At 45.8% G+C, this 15,154-nt stretch overlaps 1 protein-coding gene across 2 annotated transcripts in view; it reads left to right on the forward strand.

The window, feature by feature from the left end:
- The window catches only part of EGFLAM (EGF like, fibronectin type III and laminin G domains), a 179,527-nt gene that overhangs the window by 90,721 nt on the left and 73,652 nt on the right, over positions 1-15,154 (forward strand). For both annotated transcript variants that reach the window (XM_062212122.1, XM_062212121.1), the window contains exon 7: positions 7,648-7,814. In XM_062212122.1, the coding sequence (XP_062068106.1) occupies positions 7,648-7,814 (167 nt within the window). The remainder of the gene's footprint in view (positions 1-7,647; positions 7,815-15,154) is intronic.

The raw sequence follows: 15,154 nt of genomic DNA on the forward strand, positions 1-15,154 counted from the left end.
AGAAATTTTCTTTCATGCCCTGTATGGATTTCAGTAGTTCGTGCATTTGCTTCTGATTACTTCTCTGTAATCTTATGATCAATTTTTTGAATTCCATTTCTTACATTCCTTCCATCTCATCATCTTCACAATCTAGTATTGAAGTGTTGTGTTCTTTTGGGGATGTCATGTTGTCTTCCTTTTTCTTGGCTCTTGAATTGGTGCATTTGTTATTTGGCATTTGTGGAGATACTCATTGGTTTCCATTGGTTTCTTCTTCTTCTTCTTCTTTTTTCACTATAGCAGCTTTTATCTTTGTACTATGACTCTGTAGATGAGTGGAATGCCTGCTTTCAGTGAATCTCTAGAGGCTTGCAGTGGGTGTGGCCAGAGAGCTCTGTTAATTCTCCAGGGTTAAGGGCATGCCTAAGGTGACACACCCAGCTTTGGCATGGTAATACTTTTTTTTTTCCCTTTTTTTTTTTTATTCTGCTCAGCTGAGCACCTCTCCTCAAAGGACACCAGTGCCTGAGCAGTAGCCCAGTGTGTATAATATTCATCCGCTCTCCCAAGGACCACACAAAGGATCTGTGCAGTCCTCAGTATAAGTTCAGTTTCCCCAGCAATGTCTCTCATCAGGTAACCAGGAAGCCCTGTGTGGAGCCTCCCACAGTGACTTCCCAAGTCCCAGCCACACTGTGCATCCTCCCACACACCCTCAGTTTTTCTCACAGTCCCATACAGAAGCCTCCCACAGTCACAAGCTCCGAGCCCCCAGCACCCTGTTAGTTTTCTCCACCAGAGTCAGGAGTTTCCACTTGGCTGGTTATTGGGCACAGACATGAGCTGATACAGCTGTTACGTATGTCTAGAATGGCACCCAAGGCTTGTTAGAGGATGCTGTTGTAAAGTGATCAGGGAGAGAGAAACCTGTCCGTCCCGTCCTTTTTTTTTCTCCAGTTTGGCTGGTACACTATCCCCCATGGGACTCCAACCTGGGTTGCCTCTAGGCTCCTCCCGCAGCTTTTTCGCAGTGGCTTGGGCTGCTGGGGTCTGGTCTTACCTCACTTTGGCGCACAGGCTCTCAGCTGCTGGAGTCCTGAGCCAGGGGCCCCCACACCCTCCATGTAGGTCCACTGCATCCCTCTAATTTCCATAGAGATTCCTCTGCCATTTTTTCCCTAACTCTTCCCTGAGACTACACTCTCTCAACTTTTTTTTTAAACTGTCTTCTCCTGGGCTAGAGCAGTGAGTGCCCTCCCTACTCCGCCATCTTTGTTTATTCTAGCTAGTACATGGGAGACCAGGATAAACACCTGGCTCCTGCCATCGGAACAGCGCGGTGCGCCGGCCGCAGCGCGCTACCGCGGCGGCCATTGGAGGGTGAACCAACGGCAAACGGAAGACCTTTCTCTCTGTCTCTCTCTCTCACTGTCCACTCTGCCTGTCAAAAAAAAAAAAAAAAAAAAAAAAACAGTGAACACAGCTATCAGCTGTATGTTTATACTCACATTTCACTGATTTGTATATTATTAAATTATAATAACAAACACAAAAGTCATAAATAGACTCAGGACTCAACAAAGATGACTCTAAGCCAGGAGATCAATTGGTAGCAACAAATGTGCATCATTGCTTAATCAGCCATGTTAGTTAATTAGAGGACAGACCCCATATGCTCATATGCTCATTTATCTCCTAGTAGCCGATGTTTTTATGTGTCATCTCCATTTTCTGTATAGATTAAATGGTCATTTACATCAGTGACCCAGTTCACTTACTGTCTTTGGGTATCCCACTCAATATTTTGCATGTAGTTAGCACTTCACATACTTGCATCACACACATAGTTGATATTGTTCTGGTTGCTCCACCACCCAAGGTAGGTCTTTCCCCTTTCAGACTTCCAAGTTAAAATGCATTCAATAACTAACTTAAGTTTTTCCTAGTCCCTGGAGACTCTCTCGGGTCTCTAGTTCACACTGACCCACTCAAATTCAGCTCTTGATATATGCTCTTTGGCACTGGCTTCCTGCTGATCCTTAGATGTATTATGCCCCCAGTTGGATTATAAGCTTCTGGAAAAAGGTACTGTGTTTATACATCCTTGGAGGCTCCCAAAATATAACCTCTGTGATGGCTGCCTGGTTGATCATCATTAATCACTTGCCAATTGACTTGCCCAAGTCAGCCACCTGCTGGGTTTGATGATACTAAGAAAAATGCTTTTTCACTAAGGTTGAGATTGGGGATGGGAGAGGTTGTCAAGTTGTCACAAGAAAGGGGATAAAAACAGAAAGTTATACCACCCAGTGGTTCTGTGACTTTGGTAAATTAATCTCCTTCAGTGTCCTTTGGGTGAAGAGAGAGACTAGACTAAAGCAATGACTTTGAAAGCTTGTGGGGTCATGATTATCTGAGAATCTGATAAAAGCTGAGGACTTAGAAAAATGAGATGTGTTCATATAGAAAACATTGCACATAATATCTAAATGTCCTTAGACACTTAGGTCATTGGACCAAACGATCTGGATCTAAGACTCCATCCAGCCCTGAAAACCAGGCTGGATTCTCATAGTGCCATTGCTGGTGGCAGGTGCTTTTCCAACCAAAATGGCCACATCTGTATGACTTGAATTGCCTCACTGTGCTTTGAGAAGACATTGCTGACCACAGTGTAGGGGACCCTCCTAGCCCCAAGAGCGGGCCGAGTGATCTGTTGATCCCAGCTATCCCACTACTTGGAAAGATCTTGAAGTGAATGCATTACTGGTGGCTGTCCATCTTCCCTGCGTTCATTGGTGCACATTCTCAGACAACTCTCTCCACCTGTAGCCTTTTCATTGTGGGGGAAAGTACTGGGGAACTGTTGCTATGGTGATATCTGACCGGCGACTTTGTAGTTAGGATAAAATCGTTTTCTTGAGTTCTTGAGCACAAGAAGATAAAGCCATTGTTGACGACTTAGGACAAACTTTTGCCTGGTTATCACTGGAAGCCTCACCTTTGTACTTTTGTGCTTAAAGAGACTAAAAGCATTCTAATGAGAAACTCAGGACAGAATCAGAAACAAAGTGCCAAAGGTTTTGAACTGGTATTCAATCTGCATGAGCCTTCCCCTCTCAATCTAATGAAATTAAATGTTAATGATTGCAATCTCTTATTCACTAAAAATAGTTTTCTCTCCTGCATTAAATAAGTGACAAATGTAAAATAAGTTTTTTGGCTGTCTTGTACATGAAGATGGGTGCAGATAATCGCAGTCACAGGATACACAGCAGCAGGTTCTCAGAAGAGAGAGGGGTGTTTCCTCTGTAAACATCACAGGGGAAGCTTAGCAGAGGATAACAGGGGAGTTTTATCTAAAGATCACATCTTTTCTGACTTCGCTTTTAGGTCTCCCCTGTGGCTTTTCCCTGTGAAGTGATTTCGTTCTCATTTAAGTTTGTAAATGAGTTTCCTTCAACTCTTGGGAATGTTCTCTTTGATGATAAAGTTCGTTTGCCTGGGAATCATCTCCAGGGAAGGAGCATCCTCTGGAAGAGCCCTGCCTCCTCCAGCAGGCGTGCCCTGTGAACCCTGCCATTCCCAGCACGCAAATTCTTGGGAGACTGGGCCCCTCCAGCTGCTGCTCAGCACCGTGAGCACGCGAAAGAAGCTGTTTACCCGGCTTAAGCACTCCCTTTACCTACCAAGTGAACACTTAGGAAAGAAATCTGTGGTTTACTCTCTTTTGAGTCTCTCTTTTCTTGCCAGGTAAATTTTCCATAGAGGACAAAAATCAAGTGTTGCAAAATGGGCTTTCCTACCTTCCTGTAAATACCCGGGGGGAGAGTGGCTGGGGAGCAGCCCCTACCCATTTACACCTCCTCTTTTTATCAATTAGCAAGGATGCTCTTAATCAGATCTTATCCTATCAACCCGGGGTTTGCCTCACCATTTCTCAGCTATGTGACCTTGGGCAACTAACTAACAATTCAGGGCCTTAGCTGCCTCTCTTTGAAGCAATGTGGTGTTTAATGTTAGAACCCATTGCAAAGGGTAGTTGTAAGAAGTAAATGAGTTCAAATATGAAGCTGATGCTTGGTCCTTTGACAGCTTTTGCTGAGTGGTAGTTGTTCTTAGCTGGGAACACAAGCCCTCCTCTGTGATAGGCTACTCCAGTGTTCCCCAGCCATACACCGTCATTGCCAAGTTTTGCCTTGCAATTCTCGTTACCCAGAATGCTCCCCATTCTCCTTTCCAGCTAGGATGTCTGTGTACAGCAGCACTATCCAAAAGAAATGCAATGGAAGCTTATATTGAAGTTTATGTTTTCTGAAATGGCATTAAAAAGGTATTAAAATCAAGTGAAATTAATTTAGGAATGAATCTTAATCCACAGTGTTATAGGAGTTTGGAGTCAGTTCTTTGTCTCATGGGGTGAAGATTTATGATGTGGACAATGAAGGGGATGAGCAAAACAAGAGAAAGTAGATTTTATTGAGAAACAGAGACTCCTGCTTGCCGGGGGTGGGGAGGTTCCACGAGGGTGGGGGTCCTGAAGGGAGGGATCCATCTAGGTCAGGGTATTGGGAGCTTATATTGGAACGGCATATCAGTTGATCAGTTCTTCTACATGGTTTCAATATGTTAGGCATCTGTTTTGTTTTGTTTTTCTGTGTCTCCTGTGTAGCCCTCATGGTTCCTGGCCAGTTAACAAATGTTACCGTGTTGACTGCTTGGGAGAAGTGACAGTTGAGAAATATTGTTGACTTGACCAATTAAGGCAGATTCTACCTACCTGATTGGTTGCGATGTACTTAAGATATGGGGCTGTGTGGTGTGTTCTGGTATGGTGCCAGAGCCTAGCTTCTCACAGGGTCACTGAGGGGTAGGGGACCCGTTCTGTTCCCTAACTATCAATCTTTTCATTTTCTTAGGGCAGTATCTTCTGTCTAACCAGCAGCTGGCAGGTATCACCATCAATAAGGAACACCTGGTTCCCTATTCCCACAGAGGCCCTTCCTAACTGTCTATTAACCTTTCTAACTCCTCACAACAGCACCCAGAGTCTTGCCTTTTCAACATGTAACCAGTATAAAAATTGATAATAAATAGTTTGCAAACTGTTTATCTTTAAAATCCAGGTACCTTTTGCATTTACATCACATCTCAATTCAGATTAGCCATATTTCCTTTTTAAATTTTTATTTTAAAAAAGTGACATAAATATTTTGCATATTTATGGTATCCTATGTGATATTTCCATATATGTATACATTGTTTAATGTCCAATCAGGGTAAATATATCTCCTCAAATAGTGGTCATTTCTTTATGCAGAAAACATTTAAAATCTGATCTTCTAGGTTTTGAAATAGAGAAATGCGTAGTATGTTAGTACCATCTCTAGTCACTCTATTGTTCAATTGAACCCCAGAACTTCTTACTCCTATCTACCTCTTAGTGCTTCTTGATCCAATTTGCCCCACACCCTTCTCCCTAGCTCTGACAACCATCATGCTTTTAGCATCTCACTCAACATATGAGTGAGATCATGTGGCACTTGGCTTATTTGCTATAATGGCCTCTTGTTTTGTTCTGTGTTGTTGCAAATAACAAGATAGTATCTTTGTCATGGCTGAGTGATATTCCATTGTGTGCATACGCCACGTTTTCTTTCTCCATCCATTACTGGAGGGATACCAAGGTGGTCCCCATTTCTTGGCTGTTGTGAATCGTGCTGCAGTAAACCTGGAAGTCCGCACGTCTCTGGACAGACTTACCTTCCATTGTGTATATACCATAGTGGGATTGCTGGGTCATACGGGAGCTCCATTGTCAGTTTTCTGAGAAACCTCTGTACTGTTTCCGCAGTGGCTGTACTAATCTAGATTCCTACCAACAGCATACAAGAGTTGCCTTTTCTCCACTTCCTGGCCAGCTGGTTTTTTTTTGTTTTTTTTGTTGTTTTTTTTTTTTTCATTTTTTTTGATAATCACTAGTGTCACTAGAGTAAGTGACATGATTAGTGATATTGAGCCTTTTTTATTGTAAACCTATGGCCATTTGCTTGTCTTCCTTTGAGAAAGGTCTGTTTAGATGTACTACCCCAGGCTTTCAAGTGCTGATTAGCTACATGAGCTAGTGGTGCCACGTAGAAGTGCACAGGGGTAGAGCAAGCAGGCAGCCATGGATGATCTGCTGTGGGCTTGGGTGAGTCCCTCAACTAATGGCTAGTGCACGCTGGGTGTTTACAATGTGAGGCCAAACACTATGCCAAGAATTAATATCTCAGGTAATCTTTATGATAGCCTTCTTTTTTTTTTTAATTTTGCAATTGCTTTTTTTTTATTTAATAAATGTGAATTTACAAAGTGCAACTTTTGTATTGTTGTGGCTTCCCCCCCAACCTCCCTCCCTCCCGCTGCCCTCCCCTCTCCCACTCCCTCTCCCATCCCGCCCTTCATCGAGTTTCATTTTCAATTACCTTCATATACAGAAGATCAAATTAGTATATACTAAGCAAGGATTTCAACAGGCTGCACTCACACAACCGCACAAGGTATAGGGTATTGTTCAACTAGTAGTGTTGTTTTTAAGTTACATAGTAAAACACATTAAGGACAGAGATCCTACGTAGGGAGCATGTACCCAGTGACTCCCGTTGGTGATTTAACAATTGGCACTCTTATTTATGATGTTAGCAATCACCTGAGGCTGTTGTCATGAGCTGTCTAGGCTATGGAAGCACCTTGAGTTCACCAACTCTGAACGTGTTTAGTCCAGGCCATATCACAGTGGAGGTTCCTTCCTCCCTTTGGAGAAAGGTGCCTCCCTCTTTGATGGCCTGTTCCTTCTGCTGGGGTCTTGTTCACCAGGATCTTTCATTTAGGTTGTTTCCGTGTCATGGCTTTCCATGCCTGTGAGACTCCCATGGGCCTTTTAGCCAGTGTGATAGCCTTCTTACATAGGTACTTTTGTTATACCCATTTTACAGATGAGAAACCCAACACTTAAACAAGTTGAGTAGCTGCTGACAAGTGGTAGAGCCATCATTTGACCTCTGCTGTTTCTATCTGCTCCCCTCTATAGTTGAGTCCTAGAAGAGAGCCCTAAGCGAAAGCGTTTCCTATAGCCTCCTCCAAAGGATGTGTGGAGGTTCCACAAGCTGGCAAGGTTACACAATTCGTTAAGAGTGAGAATGTCCATGAACCAAGTCGTCCTAGGTTTCCCATGGCGATTTGTGCAATTAGTCACCCTGTAAAGCTTGTATTTGTTTATTTGTGAGCAGATTGTGATAGATGGAATCTGTGCTCTCCTGACCTCTGGGGTTAAGACTGCCAAGGGCAGCCTTGTGTACAAAACATCTGGAAGGCAGGGACCTTACAGCTGAACTCCTTTGTGGAGACCGTTTCATCATAGTCAAGGCCATGGGAGGAAGAGTAGATGGACTTTAAACACTGCTTCAAACTGGCCCTAAAAATGATCTAGTTGCTTTTATTGGCAGGGATGTACAAATGATGACCCAAGATTTAAAGTCAGGATCACTTTCGGATGGGAAATGTTAACTCATTTTTATGAGCATTGCTTCCAGAGTGCAAATGCTGTGAGTTTAGACAGCCAGCTAGCTGCCCTTCCTTTGGTATTTCTCAACTACTGCTTTTTGTTTTTATTCTTTGATACAGGCCAGATATCGACAAGAGTTGGACCTTAATCCAAGAGCGGATCCAGATGGACTCCATGGTCATCAAGGGCCTCGATCCAGATACCAACTACCAGTTTGCCGTGCGGGCTGTGAATCCCCATGGCCCCAGCCCCCGAAGCCGGCCCAGTGACACTGTCCGAACCCCCGGTGAGTACTTGGCCTGCAGAAGGAAGGCACTGCAGGGCTTGTCTCCTGACGACTCACCTGACTGGGCTATCTTCGTACCCTATAGGAAAGGGGCTAGCCTCGGGCTTTCTCCTGCTCTTTCCCCAGCTCTCTGAAACTTACAGGCTTCCTGCAGGGACTGTAGCTGTTTCTATGTCCAAAGGTCGAGGGAAGATTTATTTTTGTATCCTCTTTGGGGAGTTTGAGGTCAGTTTTCTTTCGTGATCACGCAACGGACCCCAGAGCAAAACAATGGCATTTCCCTCTCTCTATTTTTTGACAAAATGAGCTGATCTTGGATCCACAGAACAAAAACCCAGAGCTCCCAAACTCTTCTGGGTTAATGTTCACCTGCAGATCAAAGTCATTTAAGTAATATCTACCCCTCTTATTGATGGTCACGAAGTGACTTGTCATCACTGGGGTATAGCAATGGTCTAAGTTCTCACGATGCCCCTTGGGGCCCCGAGTGGGGAAGCTGGGGTCAGTGTTTATCAAATCACCTGGGGATTTTGCTGAACATCAGATTCTGTTTCTGGTCTAGGACAAGAACTTAACAAGTTCCCAGATGAGGTCAAGAAACATACTTAAATTACAAAGGGCTTAGACCACTTGGCCAAGCCCAGCCTAGCTTAGAAATCTTCGTGTTTTGGAAATTAGGGGGTGGGGGAGATGGGGGTGGTATTTCCATAAACGTAGAGCCCTGTTGAGTGGGGCGCTCTTAGAACCGAAATGTTGGAGCTTTTTCGTTAAAGACTCATCTTTGCAGAATTACCACTAAAATCCCTCCAGCAGAGCCCTGCCCCCTCCTCCGAGTCCTCTTCACCCAGGAGGGGAGCCCTGCTCTGCCTGGTGGTTGGCCTTGAATAGGCCGGCACAAAGCCTGGTTTTTCCTGCTTAGTTGGGCTGAATTAGCTCCTCCTCTGTCCTCAAAGAATCCCCAAACAGCCAACTTCCAGGGCCACTACTCGTTCTAGCGGTAGATTCTCCAACTTCCCCAAATCCTCAGGATTTTGGCTTTTCTGAAACCAACCTGTACTTTCACCTTGAACGTCAGGCCACACCTTCAAAACACACCCACATCCACACCCACCGCCCATCCCCCCACCACACGCCATAACTTCCATCACCCAGAAATTGTTTCACTCTTCTTTGGTGTTCATAAGCTAAAACTACCCAAACACAAGTCGAGGAATGAAGCATCTGCTTTTATTTTATTTTATTTGCCAGGCAGAGTAGACAGTGAGAGAAAGAGAGACAGAGAGAAAGGTCTTCTTTTTTCCATTGGTTCACTCCCCAAATGGCTGCTACAGCTGGTGCGTTGTGGCCGATCTGAAGCCAGGAGCCAGGTGTTTCTCCTGGTCTCCCCTGAGGGTGCAGGGCCCAAGCACTTGGGCCATCCTCCACTGCCTTCCCGGGCCACAGCAGAGAGCTGGCCTGGAAGGGGAGCAACCAGGACAGAATCTGGCGCCCCAACTGGGACTAGAACCCAGGGTGCTGGCACCACAGGCGGAGGATTAGCCTAGTGAGCCATGGCGCCCGCCGGGGCACCTGCTTTTAAGAAGAGATGTTAACAGTTCTATTGCAAAGGCAGGCCTTCTTCTATTCCTGGATAAGATCGAGGCTGGCTTCTTTAATTCAGTGTTGTGATGGACAGCCCAAAATTGGGGTAAGAAGACTGGGAGCAGACTTGGAAGCAGTTTGCCCTCTGTTGTGTGCCCACTCCGCCCTCCACTCACACTGAGCGCCTCTGCTCGTGCTTTGCAAGCTGCTCCCTGCTGCCCTCCTTCGGGCTCTCCCTCGGTCCCCTCCCTCCACGGAGTCAAGACAGGAGAGGAAGGGTGAGGCGAAGCCTCCCGTGCTGTCCTTGGATGTGCTGGGAGCCTGGAGCTGTGGCAGCACCAGGACAGATGGGTTGGGGCATCTCTCGTCCAGAAATGCTGGTCTGGCCTTGCGGGTTCTCATCCTGACTTCCCCATTGCTGGCTCCTGGTTTTGCGGATTAAGTGGGGGTAAGGTATTTTAAAAGTATAAGAAAATTTGTAATGGGTCTCACGTGTGCAGTAAAATTTTTTTTTTTTTTTTAATTTTTGACAGGCAGAGTGGACAGTGAGAGAGAGACAGAGAGAAAGGTCTTCCTTTTGCCGTTGGTTCACCCTCCAATGGCCGCCGCGGTAGGCGCGCTGCGGCCGGCGCACCGCGCTGATCCGATGGCAGGAGCCAGGTGCTTCTCCTGGTCTCCCATGGGGTGCAGGGCCCAAGGACTTGGGCCATCCTCCACTGCACTCCCTGGCCACAGCAGAGAGCTGGCCTGGAAGAGGGGCAACCGGGACAGGATCGGTGCCCCAACCGGGACTAGAACCCGGTGCGCCGGCGCAAGGCCGATGGACAAAACTATGATAATTCTGTGAAAACTCAGTTATAAAATGATCTTAAAATAGTTTTGTGACTTTTAGGTATAGACAGTCACTCAAATCAGAATAACAGGAATAACATTTATTATATGGTCTGTGTCATGAATACATAAGAATGTGTTGTGATTGGGTATTTAAATTACAGTTTTGATCATAATCACTCATAGTGTTAGCAAACACTTTTTTTTCTGGCACATTCACAGTTTTGAAACTGTTACTTTTGCTTTTGAAACTCATTTTTCCTACATGTAAAATTACCCAATTCCCACATAGCACTTACTCAAATTATAATAAATTCCAAATGTCAGAGTTGCCGCTGGGAATGCCTATCATGTAGTGGGCAGCACACCTGGAAAGCCATTTAATTCTCACAAAACCTGTGTGACGGAGGACTGGTATCCTTTCTCACCAATTAAAAACATTGAGTCTTTGAGAGGTTACACAGTTCGCCAGGAATGATCACTGGAAACGCGGGATTTGAGCTTGGGTTTGGCGAACTACAAAGCTACTTCCCTGCGTGAGACTCAAGTTCAGAGGTCAGCATTCTGCTGCCGCAGTGCAGCATGGGAACCTTTAAGGTCAGCAGTGAAATCAAGTGCAGGGACCAGTCCATGCAGAATCTGAGCACCAAAGGGGCCTTGACAGCAAAACCTCTAAGAGTTGTTTTTATCTTTTCTTTTCTCTTTGCCTTTTACACTCACGGGGTATATTGTATACACTGTATCGTGATTCAGAGATATTATGAGGACTGAAAGTCAGCCCGTGGAATAGCCGTGGTGGTTTATGGCCAGCAGCTCTCCTCATTGGTCGGACCCAAGTCAAACCAGCCAAATATTTATTAATTTACTTATGATTTAAACATTAAAAATGTTTGATTAACAATAATTGCACACATCAATGGAATATGCATGGGTGACACCAGTATTTCTTCCTGCCGGGCTTTCCTGTTTCTCATTCCTTGCCCTCCTCCCCATCTATGTGAATGTTGGCTTGATTTGATGCCACTTTGCTTTCTTGGCAACCAACTTCTCAACAGAAAGCTCAGGGAAACCTGTGAGGCCCAGGGTCCCCAACGAGAGCCCCTGGATCTCACCAGACACACTCTGGGCTTCTCTATGGCATGTTTTAGGCCTAAACTCTGTCACATAAAAAGAGAGAACACAGAAGCCCCACCCACTAACCAGGGGGGTATTTACTTCCTATTGGGCTTATTAGTGTCAGAGCAGCTATTAGCACCTTAATGAGTTATTGGAAGGTTTTCCTTGCTCTTCTGAAGGTGACTAAGGAAAGCCAGGTTACAGGTACTCAGCCCCCGGGAGGAGGGAGGATGATTCCAGGGGTTTCCTGGGAGCACTGAGATGTGTTGAACACACAGCACACACATCTCAGCTCCACACATCACAGGTGGAAAGGAAGGAGGTATCAGGACTGCAGTGCCCGGGTGTTCTGATGAGAAGTAGAATCATTTTGGTGACCTTGAACACTAAGGATGCTAACCTGGATTAACTTGTATCTTGCATGAACCACTCTCCACACAAATTAATGCACACTTTGTTTCTAGGAGGAAGTATCAAAAAGACCAAAATCACAATCTATCGCTTCTCACCCTGATCTTGCCATATTTTTGCCCCCTGCACCAGCAACAACGTAACTTGCCTTTGATCTTGTCACTGAGCCACTGGTGTGCACAGCTCGGGCCAGTGTGGGCCATGCGCTCACCCCATCTGGCAGTCAGTGCCTCCCTGCAATCCCACTTATCAAGGGTAGAGTCAGGTAACAAAAGAAATGAACAGTACGTAGCAGCAACAGCAGAAGTCCAAAAGTCCCATCGTCTCTCTTGTTCCCAAAGGCAAAGGAAATGCAATGAACAGTAACTTCCAACTCTCGAGTGCGACCAGCTCTTGGATTATAGAACCGTCCCAGGGCATGGGTCTTTGTCCTAGCACCCTGCAGCACTGGCTCTCTGTATTCCCTCTGCACGGCAGTACAGGCAGACAGAGTGAGTCAGCTCTGCACTGGAGTGAACTTGCTATCCCCAGGGCACTCCCCGCAGACAGGGTTCTTTCTGTTCCCAGCAAAATCCATTTTGCACTCTCCTGCCTCGGGGCTTTTGGGCATGCTGTTTGCCTTTCTAGGGGCTTTCTTCTCCCAGATCTTTCCTAACCAGGACTGTCCCCCCTCCCCACCCCCCAATGCACCCCCGTCTTTCTTCTTCCATCCCATAGCTCAGATGTCACTTCTTCTGAAAGCTTCTGTTACCCAGCCCCGTGACCCCGCTACATTTTCTGCACAGCGCTTTTACTGCCCAGAACTATTTCATATATTTGATTGTCTGTGTCTGCCCTCTCTGATGAGCTCCCTATGGAGCCAGAATGACTTAATTCAATGCTGTGTTTCTAACACTGTGTGCAAAGGCAGTGCTTAGTAAATCTGCATTGAGCCCATGCCTGAGTACAGGTGGCTAAGGCGCCCAGAGCCCAGGACTGCTTCGGAGGTTGGATAACCCTCTGCTGCTACCATGGCGGTGTTCAAAGAGGAGCTGAGAGGGATGGTGGCCTGGGAGTCCACGCAGGCCACGAGTGGTGCCCTGGTGGCAAGGTGCAAAGGCAAATTTGAACCCCGAGAATTGGAATGTGACATAAAGGAGGGCACAGCCAATAAATAGAATAAGAGGGGGATGGAAAGTGGAAAGAAGGATGAGAAGAAACCCCGTGACTTTAAATTCAAGGAAGTTGGGGCAGCAGAGGGGCTTTTGAGAGATTCTAGTGACAGAAAGAGTAGAATTTGCTGCTGAGGGGGTGACAAGAGGAGGGACATTTTCCCCTCTGCTCCTTGTCATCCTAATTATGGCCTTAGACCCTCTGGGACTGCAGAGGGAAGCAGGAGAAATAGTTTTGCTTTGCTTTGGTTTTCACCGTACTCTTCTTCCCATAGTCCTCTTTTCTTCCATGGTTTCAGAAATTTCCTCTTCCGCTGAGCTGAGCCAAGTCCACCGGGCTCATAGCAGTGGATTCCTGTGAGAGCCAGTGTCTGTGAGCTCTTCACGATGCTGGAAATAGTAACTAGGATGTCCATTGTGCATGGTGACGGAAGGATGGTGTAGCTGCCGTGCGAAGCCACCCGTGTCTCTAGATGCCTCTATGCCCTGAGCTCTGTTCTTGGGTCATGAAGATGTAACACAGCAGAAATCAGGAAGAAAAGTCCAAGAGCAAAAATGTCCCTGACTGAGAAGAGAAGGGCTGTCAGAAGCCAGATGCCTTAGGTCCGAGAATGGCTGGGCTGAGTCTTGGTTGAGTAGGGTAGGCACCACTTCCCCTCTACCCTCTGAGGCTCCATAATGCAGTCTGCGAGAGGTGGATTCACAGGAGAGAACGTGCGCAAATGTATTGTGTCCCTGGAAAGAACTCAAAACCCAGAAAGATCTAGAAGCTCATAAGCCCTCTTCCTAGGGGACAGGGAAGGTGGGCTGTAGGCCAGTTAGAGGAGAGTAAATGATTGTTGGAAAGAATAATGGGCTCTCGAAGAAGAATAGGTGCTGGCCTGGGAAGAGATTGTCTGGGCCGGTGTCCTCAGCCCTTCAGTCCCCAGCTCCTGTGATAGGAGGTTTATCTGCCCTAACTGATGAGATTTCATGATGATGGGTACCTCTAGGAGGCCCTGTCTTTAGACAGATAATGCTGTTCGCTAAATGCACTCAACTTGAAATCATTAGCACAGGACGGTGGCTTACTTTGGGTGGTGTTTTCTGAGCTCTTTGTCTTCAGTTGGTTGGTTAATCTTAAAAGACTGCAGCAAAAAGAACAGCAGAGAATTGAAACTGCAAGTCACAATGAACTTGGACAACAAAATTACCTATCTCTCACCATGTAAGCCCATCCTAGATTCAAACAAAAAGGAAAAAGGAAAAGAAAAAGAAAATTACAGAGTTATAGTATTGGACCTCCATTCTTGGTTGGTTGGTTGGTTGCTTGTTTTTGAATCTCCTCAAAGTGAGCCATTTATTTAGATAAGGATCAGCAGATTTTTTTTGAAAGAGCAAGATAATAAATATTTTTGGATTTTCAGGCCAGCCCTGCAGTTGTAGAAGCCATAGACAATAAATTAGTATGCATGACTCTATTCCAATAAGACCATAACACTGAAATTTGTATTTCTTATAATTTTCATGTCACACAAAAATTATTCTCTGGAAACATTGGTTCCCAGGTGAAGACGACCACTAGCTCAGGTTCAAAGGCAGCCTGATTCAGGCTTGTAAACGTCGTTTGCTGACCTCGGTGCTATAGAGCTGGAGATTTTTCGTCTCCTTAAGATTCTCCGGGAAGTTTGGTAGCCATTTTGTCAAGCTTGAAGGGTATGCATTAGCACAGATGAATGAGATTGTTCCCTTGATGGAGAGCTCTGTGATTTAATTTTCTCACAAATTTAGGTTTTTAATTTTTTATTATTTATTGAAGACAGAGATGAGGTGAGAGAGAGAGAAACTAAGAGAGAGAGCATTTGCACCTTAAATGTCTCCAAAAAACCAAGACTGACGTGGGCTGAAGCTTGGAGCTGGGAGCACAGTACGGATGCCCCTAAGGATGGCAAGGACCCACGTGCTTGAGCCATCACCACTGCCTCCCAGGATCCTGTGAGCAGCAAGGTGGAGCCAGGAGCCTGGAGCCCAGATAGGCGCTCCGATGTGGGACGTGGGCATCTCAATGGCTAGACTAAATGCCCATGCCATGTGAATAGTCTTAGAAAGCTGCCACTTGATCACACAGGAGCGAGTTTGTACTGAGAGACAGACAGAGAGAACTGCGCAGAGAGAGAGATGCTGTGTTGAGCATTGCTTCAGGAGCCAGGAGCGTGGGTTAGGCCTATAAATAGGTGAGCTTCTTGGATGCGTAAATCTTTAGAACATAAG

Source organism: Lepus europaeus, chromosome 15, assembly GCF_033115175.1.
Source record: "Lepus europaeus isolate LE1 chromosome 15, mLepTim1.pri, whole genome shotgun sequence".
Classification (NCBI taxonomy): Eukaryota; Metazoa; Chordata; class Mammalia; order Lagomorpha; family Leporidae; genus Lepus; species Lepus europaeus.